The sequence below is a fragment of the Podarcis raffonei genome, chromosome 8, assembly GCF_027172205.1.
Source record: "Podarcis raffonei isolate rPodRaf1 chromosome 8, rPodRaf1.pri, whole genome shotgun sequence".
NCBI classification, from domain to species: Eukaryota; Metazoa; Chordata; class Lepidosauria; order Squamata; family Lacertidae; genus Podarcis; species Podarcis raffonei.
Window position 1 is genome coordinate 71,832,926 of NC_070609.1, and position 17,704 is coordinate 71,850,629.

The window sequence follows — 17,704 nt, forward strand, 5'->3', positions numbered from 1 at the left end:
TTTTCTATCGGAGGGTTTTTAAAAAAAAAAAATTAAGAAGAGGATAAAAACCGTAATTATTTAAATCTTCCCCCCCTTCACTCTGAAGTGGTACAACCCAACGTGAGCCAGCCGTGCCAGAGAGTGCGCGTAGCGCATGCCGGGAAAACTTTGCCTTTCTTCCATCTCCCCAACGTACCTTCTCCCGCCTCGTTCTGAGACGGTTGAATTCCCAACCGTTGCGTCACAACGGAAAAAGCCGGCGCTTTCGCCCAATAGGAGGACGCGCGTCTTTGCGGCTGGCCAATGAGGAGGAGGAGGTGGGGAGACAAAAGGTTTGCGCGTGACGTAGGGGCGGACGGGGGTTTGGAGGCGGAGGCGAAGTGAGTCAGTCTGAGGGGAGCGACGTCGAGACAAGATGGCGGCGATAATGGCGGCCGCGGGAGGAGCAGCGGCGCTGGCGACGGTAGGGCCCGGACTCGCCGGCTCAGCGGTGGCGTCGTCGGCGTCCTCGTCGTCGTCCTCCGGCGGCTACTGCCCGCCAGCCCTTCCTCCTCCGGCTCTCCCTCCGCCCCCCGGCGCGGTCCGCATCGGCGACCGGCTATACTCGGGGGTCCTCATCACGCTGGAAAACTGCCTTCTGTCGGCCGACGCCCTCCGCTTCACGCCTTCCATGAGCAGCGGCCTGGACGCCGAGACCGAGGCTCAGCTCCGAGTCACCGGCTGTGAGCTCATCCAGGCCGCCGGGATCCTGTTGCGGCTTCCTCAGGTGCGGAAGGAGCGAGCGAGCGCTAGGCCTAAACCTAAGGCCTAGGCCGCACTCGCCTCTGGAAGGGAGGCCTTGAAATGGGATTAAGGAGGGACGGGGAAGAAAAAGGAGAGAAAAGGTCAGAGAGAACCGGGAGGGGGCTTCGTTGGGCGGTTGAGGGCAGTTGGAAGGTTCTGGAAGACGGTTGGAAAAGAGCCTGTTACAGATTCTGAGCGTGCATCTGTCGTGGTGTTGTTTTTTGTCCTATCTGAATCTAGACATCGAGGCTTCAGGATCCAGCGCTTTTATTTTTATAACTTAGTTCGTATTTAGTTCATACAAAAAAAAATATGTATCTTGCCTTTGAGTCATTCAGGTAGCTTCACAAGTCGATCCAGAAGTCAGTGTAAGAGAATTGCAGGTAAAGGTAATGTACTGTGGCTTTTGTACATATGTATGCATTTATATGATAAAAAGTAAGCCATTTTCTTTAGCGTCTTCATAAGTTGGAAAAGTGTACAAGAATTGTGGAGGGGGAATTCTTTTTTCCTTCTGTAATGAAACTCTAGGTGCTGTCCCATCCCGGCCCTCCTTTCTTTATTCATTTTCTGCCCCCTCCCCGAAGCTCCTGCTTTTTATACCATCTCACCTGATGGAAAGTGTTCTGGCAAACTGAAAAGCTGCAGTGTTATTTGGTGAGTTTTTAGATAGTAGTAGTATAGATATTGCCTAGCTCTGTGTTCTCAAAGCCTGGGTCGTTGTTAGTAGTATGTTTTTATACAGCTGTGAAAACGTTCCGTTCTTCCTGGGAAGATACAGACAGCTTTAGATAAAGAATCACTATATTTCTATCCTGCCTCCTTACAGCAGTAAAATGAGGTAGGTTAGAAAGTTTCTGGCCCAAGGTCACTCAGTGATTTCATTGAATGGAAATTAGAGCCTGGGTCTTTCTGGCCTGGTCCAAGTTTAATAGTCCAGCCACACTATACCACCACACTGGATCTCTTTTAGCTAATTATTGCAACTAGTTTATTTTACAATAAAAGTGCTACCATGCTATATATCTATATATATGATTAAAAAGCATGACTCTCCAGTGTGTCTAAATATATTAATACATACCCAGTAAAAAGTGGAGAAGCCTATTATAGAGAGCAATAAAGTTCAAGCTTCTCTGTTTTTATTCCCCACCCCACTTCTCTTTCTGGGGACCTCCGCTTTCCTCTGATCCTCTGGATGTACCTGGCAACAGAATGAGCTTTTTTGAGAGGGGTAGCCTTGTTAATCTGTTGCAGCAAAAGCAACAGAGACCTGTGACACTTCAGAAGACTAGAAAAAGTATTCTCCTAGAACTTCTGGAGTTAGATCCAGAACTTAGTTCCCATTGAAATCAGTTGGAACCTAAGCACAACTAATTTCATCTGGATCCAATATTTACCATTTAAGGTGTTACAATACAATGTTGTTAACATTGGTGTTGAATTCATCAAAGAAAATAGTCAATACCAGGTTGTTCTGTCCATTCTGGACTGGAATAGTACACCATCACACACACCCTTTTCTGAGTGTGACTTATTCAAGGAGGAGAGTGGATTTAATAGGACCTCTGGCTTGATTCATCAAGGCAATTTTTGACTTTTTGAGGATAAGTCTGTTGTAATTTAACAAGTTATTTTATAGCATTAAGCAACCTTCATGAATTTGCCTGGTAGTCATGATGTCTGCATCCAAACTCTCAGGTTCGTGGGTGGTATCCAAGTCATGGAAGCAAAAGTGGGGCTTTTGCATCCAGAGCAAAGTGGAGCCCCCAGGGGAGAGGACTCTTGCTCTCCCTTGCTTATGTAGTTTCTGGAAGTATTTGATAGGTCACAGTTGGAAACTGGCTACCAAACTAGTTGGATCTTTGGTCAGATACAGACTGTTTCCTGTAATGGATTAAATAAAATTATGAAGGCTGGATTCATGAACAGGAGGAATTCATGGGCAGCTGGTTGACTGCTGTGTCAAACAGAACATTAGACTAAATGAACCATTGGGCTGGCAAAGCAAGGCACACCTAGATTTTTTTTGCTGGGGGGTAAGGATTTGGATAGATACATGGTGTGCAGGTCTGTCGTTAGTTCTTGGCACTGATAGCTTAGTGGAACCTCTATGCCCAGAGGCAGTATAACTGGATACTAAGAGCTGGATGCCAATTTACAAATAATGGTTTTCACTATAAACTAGACAGATATTGTTGGGAGGATAATGCTGTAAGACATGGACTGACTGATGCTTTGATCTGGGATTGGGGCAGGATGTTCTTAAAGGAAAAGCGTTCTATAGGGAGGAGTGTGTGTTTGTGTAATGAGGTAGGATTTACATTAAAAATTGAACATAGGGCCTTTTTAAAAGCTTGCTGAGAGGTGGTAGAATTGTGTTGTTGGGGCAGGGGTTATAACACACATTTCCCCAAGCAGAAACCATTTTGGAAGAGTAGTTTGATGGCTTTCTGGAGAAAACAAGTTAGCATTATGTGTGTAATATGTTTGTGTACTTTTTTATATAAGCTATATAATACATAGATGCAGTAGAGATAATGTACTGTTATAATTGTGCTTTATGCTGGGGCTTCAGTTGGGAGGGTTCCTAAGAAGCTGCTGTATTTTAAGGGAAAAGAAGAGTTGGTGGTCTTTTCCAAAAGCAAGGAAAGCAACTTGGAGAAGCACTGTTTGAGACTGTCTGACCTGGTCTTGATAAAGGAAAGCCTGCTGACTAGAACTCCCATGTTTTGGATGTAAATGTTTGGAGAATAGGAGAAAGGTGGTTGATTGGATTTGCTGCTTTGTTCAGTTTCCCTCACTAGCACTGGACAGGGGGTGTCGTTCTTCCTCTGGGACAGTTGAGCCCTAGAACTGAGGACCCTAGGCTGCCAAGGATGAGTAGATCTTAAAGATTCTGATAAGGACCCCTTCCCACCCTGGCATGGGGATTTCAGTGTCCCAAGAAAAGGAGGAAGGCAGAGAGGGGAAAACCCTGCTTAATGGAGGAGGTTCGCAAGCCCGTAGTTCTATTCCAGGAAATGAGTGATGTAACAGGTCTTGCCCGGAAATGACGCTATCCCCTCCCTTGCTAGTCTTGTATGTTTGCCAAGACATTCCGGCAAGCCTGCTGGTTACCACCCTTTTGAGGAGGATGTGGTGGTGTTTTTTTCTGTTCAAACTAGAAGAGTTTTTGGTAACATTTCTCTGATGCTGAAACTGTGACGAGTTCACTGTGGCTGATTCATCTTGCCTTGTATCTAGCGACTTGTTTTTGTTCTCATGTTTTTAGGGGAATCTGTTCTTGGTTTCTCCTTCCGGACTGCCTCTGATCAAATGTTTTGTGCTCATTGATTGGCTTTTGAAAGGACTGTGTTGCCTAGTTTTGAGGAGGAACTACGATCTCTTTCATTTAGCTCTTAAATTTTAACAGCTGGATCTCTGGGGGGGAAGCTTAGATGAGCAAAGCATTGTGGGCGGGTAAACTTTGTATGGTCTGAAGACCTGTATTAACACCAAGCAAATGTTTCAAACTCACTAGCCAAGTTAGAGTCATTGGATGAGGATGGTTACAATTTGGCTAGTTTTGTACCTAAAAATACTTGTGACTCCCACCTTCCCATCGTACAATTGACAGAGCACTGAGAAGTTCTTTTGAGTTCACTCCACCCCTTTTTAATTATGTTACTGTTTCTGTTTTATTGTAATTCACTCTGGTATCATGAAATTGATGAAGAGCAAGATAGAAATGGTGTAAACATTATCTGTGGAGGAGGAAGGTTATCTTTTGAGAGTCTTCAGTGACGGTTTCTTTCCTCTAGCAAGTGTTTGTCTTCACAGTACTAGGGCAGTCACACACATAGAAGCTATACTGTGTGACTAGGATTCTGGATCCATGCAGGAGTATTGGGCTACAATCCTAACCCACTTACCTGGGAGTAAGCCATATTAAATTTAGCTGGACTTACTACGGAGTAGGTATGATTAATATTGCAATGTTGAATAGGAAAGATTTCCTAAAACACCTTAGCAGACTGCTGCATTAGTGCAGAGCTAAGAAAGTAAGTAAGGTATGGGGATAAAAGGAAATAAATGTCTCTCCCCAACTATATAGTCAACAGTTCTTAAATATCCATGGCTTGTAATTGGTCAGGGCTTAAATCATTTATAGTGGTCTTATAGGTGCCGAATCAGTTGTGGTCTGTTAGCATTCCTTCCAACATCTCTACAGTCATACCTCGGGTTAAATATGCTTCAGCTTGAGCGTTTTCAGGTTACGCTCTGCGGCGACCCGAAAGTAACGGAACATGTTACTTCCGGGTTTCGCTGCTTGCGCATGCACAGACGCGCAAAATGACGTTGCGTGCATGTGCGGAAGCGACGAATCGCGACGCACGCAGTCACGGGTTGTGTTCTACTCAGGATACAAACGGGGCTCTGGAACGGATCCCGTTTGCATCCAGAGGTACCACTGTATTTACTGTCATATTAATATGGAGTCTCACTTTTCTTTCTTAGGTTGCCATGGCTACGGGGCAGGTGTTATTCCAGCGTTTCTTTTATACAAAATCATTTGTGAAGCATTCCATGGAGGTATGGGCTTTGTTCTATTCAATTAATAATTGGTATCAATTTGATTTTATTGATTAAGCATGGTAAACTAGTTTGCTGAGCTTCCTGCATGTTAGCCCAGTGTTAGCACACTGATTTGCAAATAATTCCTATTGATCTCAGCTGTACCTATTCCAAGCAAGTGTGCTGAAGTGTTAGTCACTGAAATGTATTCTGCAAGCTATTCTGCCATCTCTGTAACATAGTGATTCTTAATCCTTAGATTCTAGAAAACTTTTTTAAAAATGGTTTTCTGCCATAGTTTGCATTTGAGGCAAAAAGTTCCAGAAATCTATTTGTGGTCTCTCCTTTAGAGGGGAGTTCCACAGTTGGGACTCAGCCATAGAAAAGAAGCTCTCTGAAGGAGCTTCCCTGATAAGGTCAAATCTGAACTGATGGTCTTTCAAGCACCCTGGTCCCAAGCTGTTCAGGGCTTTCAAAGATAATGCATATCCCTTTCTCAATGTGCCCATAAATGCATGGTGAAGCTCCTTGTACAAGATGCTTACACTAGTCTGGTGGCCATATTCTGCATGTTATTGCTCCTTCAACTGTTGGGGATAGTAAGAGATCAGAATAAAACTTAGCTATGTTCCATATTCATTTACAGCATGTGTCGATGGCCTGTGTTCACTTGGCATCGAAAATTGAAGAAGCCCCAAGGCGGATAAGAGATGTCATTAATGTGTTCCACAGACTTCGGTATCTGAGAGAGAAAAAGTAAGTCAACTGTTACTCCAACTGTGTGCCTTCACACAGTACACACAGTATCTGTTTCCAGGGATCGTGGCAATTACTCAAGGGCCATTTGTGACTTGCATTATCCCCTGCCCAAAACTCCAGAGGATTTCATGCAACCCCAAAGAATGTCCCTGAACCCCGCCTTCCCCCAAAAAACCTAATTGGAAATAAAGTTTCAGTGAGTTCCAACTTTTCCAGCCCTCGTTGCATCCTCAACTAGTGGCGGTGTCTGGGTGAAATTTTACAATTTCAAATTGTAACTTCAAAGGGTTGAAAGATTGCTTAGGTGGGTGCTTCTTCTCTGAGATTTTGGTAGTTTCTTCTTGAGAGGGGTCATTTTTGGAGTAAGTTTGCACGCCTCCTACGAGTCGGCTGTTCCAGAGGGAAGTTTGGGGTTCAAAAAGGCGACCAGTGCCAGTGTTGCCTAGACAGTTACAGACTTGAAAGTCTCCACAGTCAATTCTCCAGTTCCTTGGATAACTTGGTCAAAATTTAATCTTCTCATGCTGTTCCCACGAGACACCAAAGTTGTGTTATTCCGCTGAGGTATGTCCACTGTTGCTCTACTTTTGTAGGAGGGATTTAAACTGATTTTTTTTTCTATTTCCCCCCCCCCTAAAAAAAATCCCAGGAAGCCTGTACCTTTGATACTGGATCAAGAGTATGTTAACTTGAAGAACCAAATTATAAAGGCTGAGAGGAGAGTTCTGAAGGAGTTGGGATTTTGCGTACACGTGAAACATCCCCACAAGGTTTGTATTTCTTTTGTATTTTTAAGTTTGCCTTTTGAGCAGTGGATAAGAAATTAGCCTGTTCTTAATGTAGCCAAACCATTGGCAGTCTCTGTTTCTCATTTCAAGAATTGCCTGCTAGTTGATCCTGTCTCATTTGGTGAATGAAGACTGGTTGCTTCAGGTATTAGGTGCTGCCTAGACTTAGCTTGAGTTCTCCATTCAAAGTCATTGGCATGAAAGCAGCTTATTCTTATGCAAGCAGGTAACAGCACCATTGTGTATCTGTTGGGTAGTGTGGATAAGACTTTGGCGGGTCAGCCCTACAAGTGGCACAGTGCAGAACTACATTTGTGTTGCTAAGATGTTCCTACTTAGGACTGGTGGCTGCTTCTGTTCCTCCCACTTTGTATGCTTTACTGTTTGGCTTACTTTTTGCCCTGAAAATAATTGAGACATGTTCTATCACTTTAAAGAAGCAGGGAGACAGTTTTCGTTGGCCGTTTTCAATTTATTTTGTCCCAATTGTGCAGTCATGGCTGGTACGTCACTTACAACATCCCACTTAATAGGTGGCACTACTCTAGCATCTCTTGAGTTTTATGTCTAATTAACTGCCAATAAGCAGGCAGTGCTGGAGAGGTAGTCAGGTGTGTGGACCCAATTCTGTGCCCAACTGAAGCTTACAGGCCTCCTTTGTTCCATTCAGGCATGGCACAATCCCCTTCTCTACCTCAGCTGCCCTTGGTGCTCATGTTCTAGCTATGCCACTTACATCATTACTTCAGCATTAGCCACTCATGGCTGGCTCCCCCAGAACGCTCAAGAGGTTAAAGCCCAGATGATGTCTTAGGTTTGCTGGATCGTCTTGGACAGGGCATGCTACAAAACCTGACATAGCAAGATTGTAAGTCTTGATTGTAAGATTGAATTCTGCCCTGTAAAGGAATGGCAGGATTAAAAAATGGGCAAGATACATTGTAGCATTTTCTAAGGTTAATTAAATTTGGTTTGATACCTGTCAGCTGTGGAAATGTGAACCCTTCAGTAGTAGGTGGGGTTACCATGAGTGGAAGCTTATGATAACCCAGTAGTGCAGGCTCCCATCTTCTCTGACTTTTTCAGTCCTCAGATCTGCACCATCCTTTATAATCTCTTTGCCTTCATTTGTTGGAACATCCTGGTGGTTCTGGGCCTTTTTTTAAAAAAAATATTTTTCTTAGTTTTCCATTTAATATACAATCACACCATTATTATGCACTTTATGTCTCTGGCTCTTTAGAGCCCTTCGACTTCCTTCCCTCCCGCCTTGTGGGTTTGATAATTAACCTTTATATTATTGCATTTTGTACATTTTCCAATTGTAATAAATTCCTTACCCCAAAAACTCAAAATTTAAATAAATATAGAATGGGAGAAAATTTCTCATTACAAGTCTTCAGACAACGCTGCTAGTGATGTTAATTGCTTACAATTAATCTTTTAAATATCCTGTAAATGTACTCCAGTCTTTTTGGAATACTTGATCATGCTGGTTTCGGATTTTTCCTTTAGCTTTGCCAGTTCCAGAGTCCATCATTTTCATCTGCCTCTCTTCTTTCGTTGGTACTTCTTGTGTTTTCCATTTTTGAAAAAATGAAAACTTGTGGTTCTGGGTCTTGATTCAGCAGATCATATACTCTTCTCTCTACCTCCCCCCCAAAATCTGACCTGTGGTACTAATTCATTGCAACAAATCTTTGTATAGAAGTGCTTCCACCATTTCCCTCTTTGTTAGTCCTATATCTTTGAAGCAAGCACTGAAGAAGGAAAGCTGCCAAATAATATTGGGGTAAAATAAGAGATACTTGTGAGCAGATTAAAATTATACATTTGGGACAGTGTCTGCAGACTTCAGTGCAGAGGAAAGAAGCTTTCCTGCACACATACTCTCAAGAGTACCACTTCTCTGACACCCTAAAACATATTCTTAACATTTTATACACACTGTGGAGTCTTATCAGGCCATTGATCCAGAGTAGAATAACCTGCATTGCATGGGTACCCTCCTCTGTCTAGATGAAAACCTCTTTCCACCACTTGGATCACCTGTATAACTCAATCACCCGTATCTTCCAGATAATCGTTATGTACCTTCAGGTATTAGAATGTGAACGTAACCAACACCTGGTCCAGACCTCATGGTAAGTTGATGTTTCTTGTTTTTATTGAGGCCAGCGGGGCAGTGGCAAAAATATGTCATGTGTGGGGTCAGTACTTTTCTCCTCCACTCATGTTCGTGGCATGAGTATGGTTCCAGTCTTAGCCTGGAATGCTGCTTCTATCACCCCAAGTTGACGGGCCTCTTTGTTAAAGATTCAGACACTGTCTAAAATGGTAAGAGAGCTTTACACCCTCACAAATGCACCCTTTGCTCTTTCTTCCTTTTACTCCTGCCCATTCAAGTTACTGCTCAGGAGCAGGGCGTGAAGGCACCCGCCCTCCCCTGTTTGCCCAACAGCATGTGTCATTCAGAAGTATGCTGCCTCTGAATAAGGTGTTAACCATAGATATACCCCCTTCATTCCTAGTGTGGGGAGGTGGTCGCTTCTGCCATGCCATCATTTTACTTGAAAATTATTGTAAAAACAACCCTCCTCATACAGTTTTCAGCTTCTTGACATTGTTTATGCAATATATTGTATCCATATGTAGTCTATCTGCCGCTTTCTTGGTATGGGTTTATATTAAATATCCCCCTTCCCCCCGGGCATGCTCCCAAGAAAGCATACATTGACAAATGGTAACCTGTGAAAACTGACATGATGTAAAAATTGACCTGAAAGCAAAGTTTGTGTTTCTACTAACTAAAATTGTCTGGCTGTTTTGAAAGAGAACCTCTTTTGACTCTTCTTTTCTGTACTCTTTTGATCAAAGGGTAGCCTCTGAGGGTAAGTGACTAAGACTTCTCCTCTGCTGCCCAAGCGCTATGGTGCAGGGATAACTGCCGTCTTCAGTCAAACCCAAGCAGGCTCCACAGAGAGAAGGCTGGCTCTAGACAGGTGGTATGCGTACACAAGTCGAGTTAAAACTGGCCGACTGCTGCTTGTGATTCTTTTCTTTTTTTAACTTGTTAAATTTTATTTGTGCATTTTTCAGATAAGTCTGTGTTACTGTCAGGATGCTTTGTTCCCATTTTATGTCCTTTAAAAAACCCACAGACTTTTATTAAACTTGGGTTTAAAATCTTTGTGGGGTTGGGTTTTTAAAAACTTAATTCTTACTTGAAAGCATAAGCATTGCAATAAGAAGATATGTTACTTCATAGCACCTCAGATTTTTTCTGTTGTACTTTTTAAACTGTGTGTTTTGGGGTCCTGCACATATCTACTGATGTATATCCAGTAAAACTTCGGATGTATTTCTGCAGCGGGTTTCTTCCTCCATGCATCATAACAAATGCTTTTGGAACTTGGATTATATTGTGAGAAACTGCAGTTCAGTGTGGGGAAATATATACAGGACCACCCAGGCAGTCCCTTTGGTTGCACCTAAAATAGGACTTTCAAGGTCCCTGAAACACTTTTAAAGAACGATGTAAGCCTTTAAAGGGCTGGCCTACTCTTCAAAATCCCAGCTCATCTGGGTTAGTCTAAATGGCAATGAAAACATTTTGGATCCAGTTAACCATAGTATTTTTTCAAAACCTGCTAACTGAAGACTGAAAATCATTGCTACCCAAACCCAGAGTCCCCATATTCTTCAGCTGCTTTGGTTTTGAACAAATTGTGTAGGAATTATGTGCATAGCCTGATTTGGTATAGTGACATTGGTCACATATTAATTTGCACCTTTATGACAGGCACAAACCATAGGCCCATTCCATTTTACAACTGTTTAAACTTTGTTCTGGGTTTTGTCCACTGTGCATTTTGGTGTGTTGTAAGGAATTATCCTTCAGATTTTCATTTTAAGGTCACAGAAATGCGTGAAATGTTCTGGCTGGGCTTTGTGCAATATTTTTACAGTGCAATATTTTTTACAGTTGCCTCATTCTGTGAACATTTGTGTTGAGAAACCTTGTTACAGTGGGGCAGTCTGGAAGCGGCCCAATGACAACCCATTGAAGAACTTTGGTCCTTCAGCAGTGACAATACCAGACACCTGGACTGAATATCTGTGGCGCTCTCTTGCTCTCTCTAAAAGCGATTTGTGTGTCGGATACTTTCCTGAGTGGAGACTGGTCACTCCAAAAGAAGATTGCAACAGAAGATTCTGAATGCTTGGGAAAAGCCCCGTTCCTTCGACAAAGAACTTCTAGCCGGACCTGTGACTTCAGACTGTCCGTTTTCAAGTTTGCATGTCGCTCTGCGTGACGGGATAAAACGTAGATTTTGACAGAATTCTTCAAATTATGCTTCAAAAGTTGTGCCTACCGTAAAATAAAATGAATTTTTGATGTTGTTTTGCATGAGAACAGGCCAGTAGCTCATAGCAGGGAGAAAAGTGAAGTTAAAATTGGTTCTCTTTCATAAAATGCCAACATCCAGTTAATAAATACTTGGCAGTTGTCCTTCCCTGTCAAATCTGTGCACTCCAACTTCTTGTCAGGTTTCACAGGATTATCTAGGATTCAAACAGCTGTAGAATGCCCTAGACAGCTAGCTACAGTGTGCCTTTAAAACAGCATAGCCAAAGCAGGGGATTTCAGCAGACTTCTGCAACTTTCCCCCCTCCTTTTTGTCTTCTCAGGAACTACATGAATGACAGTCTGCGGACAGATGTCTTTGTAAGGTTCCACCCCGAGAGCATCGCTTGCGCCTGCATCTACCTTGCTGCTAGGACCCTGGAGGTTGGTGTTAACCTGACTCATGCTATATAAGATGCTCTTGTTTTCCTTGTGGAGTTTTTACTGCCGCAATGAGTGTGTTTAATGAACAAATCTGGAGGATTTAATAGTGGCTGCCTTTTTATTTTTGCTCTCATGTGCAGAAGGGAAATGGTGACTTACATAGACATTTCCCCCTTTCCCAAGTCAGTACCCTCCTTCATACACAGAAGGAAAGTGGGAGCTCAGACCTAAGGAGAAAGGTATCCTTGATGTAAATCACACCACTTAACTCCTTCACAACCACCCATCTCCTTGGTTATAAACAGTAAAAGGCTAAGAGAGTGATTATTGTCTGAAAGGTGAAGTGATCCTTAGAGTGATTTTGAATGGGTTGGGGTTTTTTGGTGACTAATGGTGAACGGTGTCTTGCTCACAGATTCCGCTTCCAAACCGCCCTCACTGGTTCCTGCTGTTTGGAGCTACGGAAGAGGAAATCCAGGAGATATGCACGAAAATTTTGCAATTATACACACGTAAAAAGGTTGGTCCTGCTTATTCTTTTGAATTTTTCAAACAGGGTGGGAAAGCACACTGGCGTGTTTTTAAGACTTCAGGGCACATATTTTCAAAGTTCTGTTGATTAGAATCTAAATTTCTTTTTTTCATCTTGAGTACCTCGAGAATTTTGTTCCATCCTCCCTGCCACACAGATTTGGGATTTGTGTTGCAGCCCAAATTCTGCATATAATAATAGTAATATTGCTTAATAAAGAAGGTAACCTTGCTAGTAGCATGTCTCACAAAAGTGCCTGGTGTTTTGTTCCTTTGCCTTACCTCGCGTTTTCCATTGTAAGCCTTTGGGGGAAAGCCTGTCTATGCAATGCTCTTATGTAAGTGCCAGATCAATATTTTGCTAAAGCACACACCCGTTTCCACAGGTTGATCTAGCTATCCTGGAAAGCCGAGTAGAGAAGAAAAAGCTTGCCATCGAAGAGGCAAAAGCGCAAGCCAAAGGCCTCTTACCAGATGGAACACCCAATTTGGATACAGTGTCGGGATTTTCTCCTGCTCCCAAAACCGGTTGGTATCCCTGGTCCTGTATGTGTGGTTCCTCACACTATCTCAGGATAGCCAGGAATATGGGTGCAGTATCATTTTTGAATGCCCTCCCACCTTCAAAACAAAACTACTTGCAAATGGAAAACTACCTTATCACTGGGAAAGTTCTAGTTCTTTATATGCAGTGCTGGTTTCTCCTTGCAAGGAGTTATTAGGGTAGAGCATTAAGAAACAGACCCCCAAACTAAACCTGTGCATGTCATTCATTGCACTGCCTACCTGCTCTGTGTTGGCCGGGCCTAATTTCTCTAGATATGGGACGAATCCTCCCATCCTTATTAAGGTTTAGGCCTTAATTGTACCAAATTAGATGTCTGCTCGCATGTGCTGCCTTTTATAGGAAGAGGATGACTTTAGGCCTCACTTCAGCACAGTGACCCAATTGAAATTGATGACTGGGCATGTAGGAAGCCGGTACAGCATTCCATCTGGTTGGTATCTCATTTAAATCTGGTTCTCTGCACATGCAAAATGAAATGCCTTCCCAGGCCAGAGTAATGATAAACAAATGGGTGGTGGCAACCTAGTTTTAAAGGAGCTGTCAGCCACATGGAATGTCACACATGTAAATTACACATGCAGGATCCCATTTGAAGTTGTATCCCATTTAGCATGTACGCTGCACCCTAACATGCTAAGTAAAGTAGGACCTGTTGTTGTCTTGATAGTAGTTGTCAGCCTTTCTGATCAAAGCTCTCATTATGGTGAACTTGCAGATTTGTGTCAGCACTCCCGACTTTAATTTTTCCAGGGTTTTTCTGGACATGGAACATTGTAATCTAAAGGCCCTGGCTTGTCTCCAGTGCTGGCCCTACGCTGAATATACCCACTGAATTTCCTGGACATGGTTGACTATGGTCCATTCATTTCAGTGGGTCTACTCTGAGTAGAACCTACTTGGATATGACCCCCTATCTGTAAAAGTGCATTGTGGGTGATGGTACATAGAAGCATGTCATCCCTTAAGTTTTGACTGGACTTTCCTCTTACGCATCTCTAGAGTCTCCAAAGGAAAATAAAGGCACCAAGCCTTCCCCACTTGCTGTGCAGGTGGTAAAAAACGCCAAGCGGAAAATGGAAGCGACGAAACGGATGAAATCCAACAGTCCCGTCAATGGGTAAGGGCCTTGCACGATAAACTGGTCTCTTTTTTCCCCCTCTGTATCTATTTCTTTGAATGCTTTTGCAGCAGTGCAGGTCTGTAACACTGCTCCATAAGGCCATGAGGGACTATAGGCGTGGCTTTGGCATAGTCAAACCTTCTTTCCAGGGCTACTGCCTCCTGTCTGACTTAAATTACGTTGTGGGAAAAAGGGTCTCTGAGCCTCTTTGGGGCGATATTAGCACAGGCTAAAGTAGCTTTAAGGATTTGGGACACACTTTCTGGAAACCCAGGTCATCACATCTCTAGGTCATATTGAGTCCAGATAAGTGTGACCTGCTTCTGTTAACTTCATCCTAGCCTTATTGTGACAGTGTTGCCCCAGAAGTGGGTTGTCCTCATTTTTGGCCTTGGGCATATGTGTACCTAGGTTGAAGGGCTGACTGGGCCACTTGTTGCTTTGACATCAAATTCTCTTGCTTTAACCTTCCAGCGTTCAGAAAGGCCGAGACAGCAGGAGTCGGAGTGGAAGTAGAGACCAGAGTTATTCCAGGTCTCCTTCAAGGTCACCATCTCCAAAGCAGAGGTATGTATTGCAGGGCCCTCTGGAAGGGACTAGAGTTCCAACTCTACCAATACCCAAGCTGGGAAGAGAGCAACCCCGTACCTCTCTAGAGCAGCGTCTCAGGTGAATGTAGTGGTAGTGATTGGCCAGCACTCTGTCTCTGGCATTTCAGATGATTTGGGGGCCTTGTCCTCACAGAGGCGGCAACACTTGGCTCTATATTCCACCACAGAAAGAGAACCTCTGCATTTAGGGAAAAGCATTCCTGTTAAATGTCACAGGGGAAAGAGATTTCCCCAAGACTTTTCCTTGACCTGCTAGTTTACCATGTGTTTGATTCGGTCATACAAGACCATAGCATTGCTTGCTTCACCCGTTAGTGTAGATATAAAAGGAGACGTTGAAACAGCATGGATTTAAAAGCTGTGAGGGAGGGGAGATCTTAGCTTGGCAAACACCTGGTCCTCATTTGCTGAAATCATGGGGAACATGTCTGGTGATAGGCACATTTGCTTGGTGATCTGCAGGCCAACCACATTAAGCCCAGAGACTCTGCTTCTCTCTTCCCCGAGCCCCACTGTTGCCAGAGCCAAAGCAGTATTTCTTCAGTCATGTTTCTGCTGCACCTGATGATGATGACAACATCATTAATGTCAAAACATGCCTGATCTGAGCTGCAGCAAAGCTCTGTGATAGGACCTGGAGCACCCATCTATAGGTGCCTAGGAATGCTGTTGTTCCTGTGGGGTGTTCTTGTTCCACGATTGGAGCCACAGGGGTGTCTTTCTCAAATTTGCTAGCAAACTGAAGCCTTTCCCCCCTTGTCCCCTCCACTAGGAAGAGTGAGAGCTATTCCCCATCGAGCGGCTCCAAATCCCACAGCCGCTCGAGGAGCCGAAGTGACTCTCCCCCGCGGCAGTTCAACCATGGCAGCTCGAGCTACAAAGCCTCCAAGATGAGGAGCTACAAGAAGGCCAAGGGGTACAAATACACCTCTCCCAAGCAGCGGAAATCCCGCAGCAGGAGCTCGTCGCGGTCCCGGAGCCGCTCGCGAGAACGCTCGGACCACTCTGGGAAGTACAAGAAGAAGAGCCACTACTACAGGGATCAGAGGCCCGAGCGGCCCCACTCCTATGAGAGGCCAGGCCACCGCTATGAGAGGGAGCACCCAGGCCACAGCCGGCATCGCAGATGAGCAGGACCAGAGAACAGACTACACGAGCTCTTGCTCTGTCTTCCGGGGGCTCACAGACTTAAAACTCTTGGTGCCTGCTTGGTGCAAGGAAGGATAGTTAGAAGGACTTAATTGTGACATGTCCCATTTACTATGGTTGGGGTTTTTTTTGGAGGGGCGGGTGTCTTTTGAGTCTCATAATGTGGGAGAGCCTCCCTCTCTTCCTGGATCATCTGTCTGTGTTCGACAGGCGATGCTTCTTTGCTGCTACAGAAGCAGGACTGTTTCCAAATAATATTGGACTCTGTGGAGAGAATTGCCTTATGAGGCTGGTCAGAGTGTTCAGACATTGCCCTTCCCAGCCCCAAAGGATTTTGGACACTCAGACCATACAGCGTTGCTTGGTGCTAACAGCAGTCCTTGTTCGTTTATTTCGCAGTGGACTTGATTGCGTTGTAGAACACAAGGTTAATTTTTTTTTAAATTTTATAAGAATCAATGCCTATATTAGGCGGCCTTTTTGTGTGTGTATATATCTGGTGTTGGAACAGTAAGGACAGAGAAAGGCCTTAACCTGTTGAATTTCACCCACAAAGTGCAAATGCATTGAATTAAATGGGGGGGGGCTTTGTAACCTGCATACTGAATATTGAGAAATTTAAATTCCTCAACTAAAGACTTCTCCTCACCCCCTTCTTTCTTTTTGCATAAAGAACTCTGTGGAAATGTGAAAGTATTTAGATTCAGTGTGTTGGAAGTTGTCTATTTTTTAAAACGTGGTGAAATGCCTGGTGCTGGCCACCAGCTCAGGACTTCGGATGCTTTCATATAATATAACGTTTTATGTGGTTTAGATAAACTCTCTACTCAGGATCTTTAAAAACTCTTGAAGAACTGATAGTTTGCCCTCCCGTTGCTTGCTTATAAGAAGGTGTTTATATTAAGAGAGAAATTGTATGCAGCGCAGGAATATCCGTTTTAGTGGTATATCTGAGCTGTCTTCCTGTTCCCAGATTTTCATTAAAGTATTTGATTTTATATTTAAAAACCTTCTGCCTCTGTCCTCGCCTAGGATGGTTGTTTAGTATCAGCATTGGAAACGAGACGGCTTTGTTCTTAGCCTGTGCACAACCCCAGGGGGCTTAACTCTTAACTAAGGAATAGTTAATAAGAGTTTCTCCACTGGTGGACAGGTGAAGAATGCAGCACAGTGGTATCTCTGGTTACAAACACTTCAGATTACAGACTCTGCTAACCCGGATGCAGTACCTCGGGTTAAGAACTTTTCCTCAGGATGAGAACAGAAATCACGAGGTGGCGGGAGGCCCCATTAGCTAAAGTGGTACCTCAGGTTAAGAACGCTTTCAGGTTAAGAATGGACCTCAGGAACGAATTAAGTACGTAACCAGAGGTACCACTGTATGGGGTGTTGAACTTGGCTTCCTGTACATCTCTACTCCTTTTATAGCCTGCTTTTATTTTATGTAGCAATGTCTGAGTGCATAGGCAAAAATTGAGTTTCCCACTCCACAAAATCAGCAAGGGGGTGTAGAGAAGCAGGGGGCTGGGGGGGGGAGTGGATTGCCTAAGGTCACCAAGTGAGTTGAATACTGACCTGAGATTCAAAGTTCTAGAGGACAGTTAATGCCATTTGTGTAAGAGCAGGATTGCGGAACCTCTGACCCGTGGGCCATTCTTGGCTGGTAGGGCCATTTCTCCCAAAACCATGCCCACCTGTCCCAAGTGTTGTCAGTGGCTGATGTTGGAGGGATGGGGTTCAATCCTGCTGGGATCTGCTTTGCTAATGGGTTCCCTGAAGGAGTGCACCTGAAGGAGCCATTCCCACATGTCAGCTTTGACAGGTGCCTGATGGAACTGCCGTCCAGGTTCCATCTTGACATCAGGTCAGGTGATGGGGCGGGACTGCCCACTTGTCAACATTGGCCCATTAGGGGAGATAAAGATCTAGCCTGTGATGCTAAAGAGGTTCTCCATGCCTGACTTTATTGCATTTGTAAATTGAGGATTAAGAGGGATAAACCAAAGGCATTTAAAGGGAGGTGGGAATGGAAGGCAGGTGACACCACATGCACATTTCACATGC

At 44.0% G+C, this 17,704-nt stretch overlaps 1 protein-coding gene across 5 annotated transcripts; it reads left to right on the forward strand.

Moving 5' to 3' along the window:
• The first annotated feature begins 343 nt into the window (after positions 1-343).
• On the forward strand, positions 344-16,638 carry CCNL2 (cyclin L2). 5 transcript variants are annotated; one of them, XM_053400746.1, is made up of 11 exons: positions 344-748; positions 5,266-5,340; positions 5,969-6,078; positions 6,731-6,851; positions 8,949-9,013; positions 11,562-11,661; positions 12,077-12,181; positions 12,579-12,720; positions 13,760-13,877; positions 14,355-14,447; positions 15,264-16,638. In XM_053400746.1, the coding sequence occupies exons 1-11, from the start codon at positions 398-400 to the stop codon at positions 15,619-15,621; spliced, it is 1,638 nt and encodes a 545-aa protein (XP_053256721.1). In that variant the 5' UTR covers positions 344-397; the 3' UTR covers positions 15,622-16,638. The 5 variants fall into 5 exon arrangements, with proteins under 5 accessions (XP_053256721.1, XP_053256722.1, XP_053256726.1 ...); XM_053400747.1 differs by lacking the exon at positions 344-748 and adding an exon at positions 784-1,422; XM_053400751.1 differs by lacking the exons at positions 344-748; positions 5,266-5,340; positions 5,969-6,078; positions 6,731-6,851; positions 8,949-9,013 and adding an exon at positions 9,772-9,871.
• The last annotated feature ends 1,066 nt before the right edge of the window (positions 16,639-17,704 follow it).

Bases quoted from the DNA above. Each gene is read 5' to 3' on its own strand.
- CCNL2 (XM_053400746.1), top strand. From the start codon at position 398: ATGGCGGCGATAATGGCGGCCGCGGGAGGAGCAGCGGCGCTGGCGACG. The intron at 12,182-12,578 runs GTTGGTCCTGCT...CCGTTTCCACAG, and splicing joins AATTATACACACGTAAAAAG to GTTGATCTAGCTATCCTGGA. The intron at 12,721-13,759 runs GTTGGTATCCCT...ACGCATCTCTAG, and splicing joins TTCTCCTGCTCCCAAAACCG to AGTCTCCAAAGGAAAATAAA.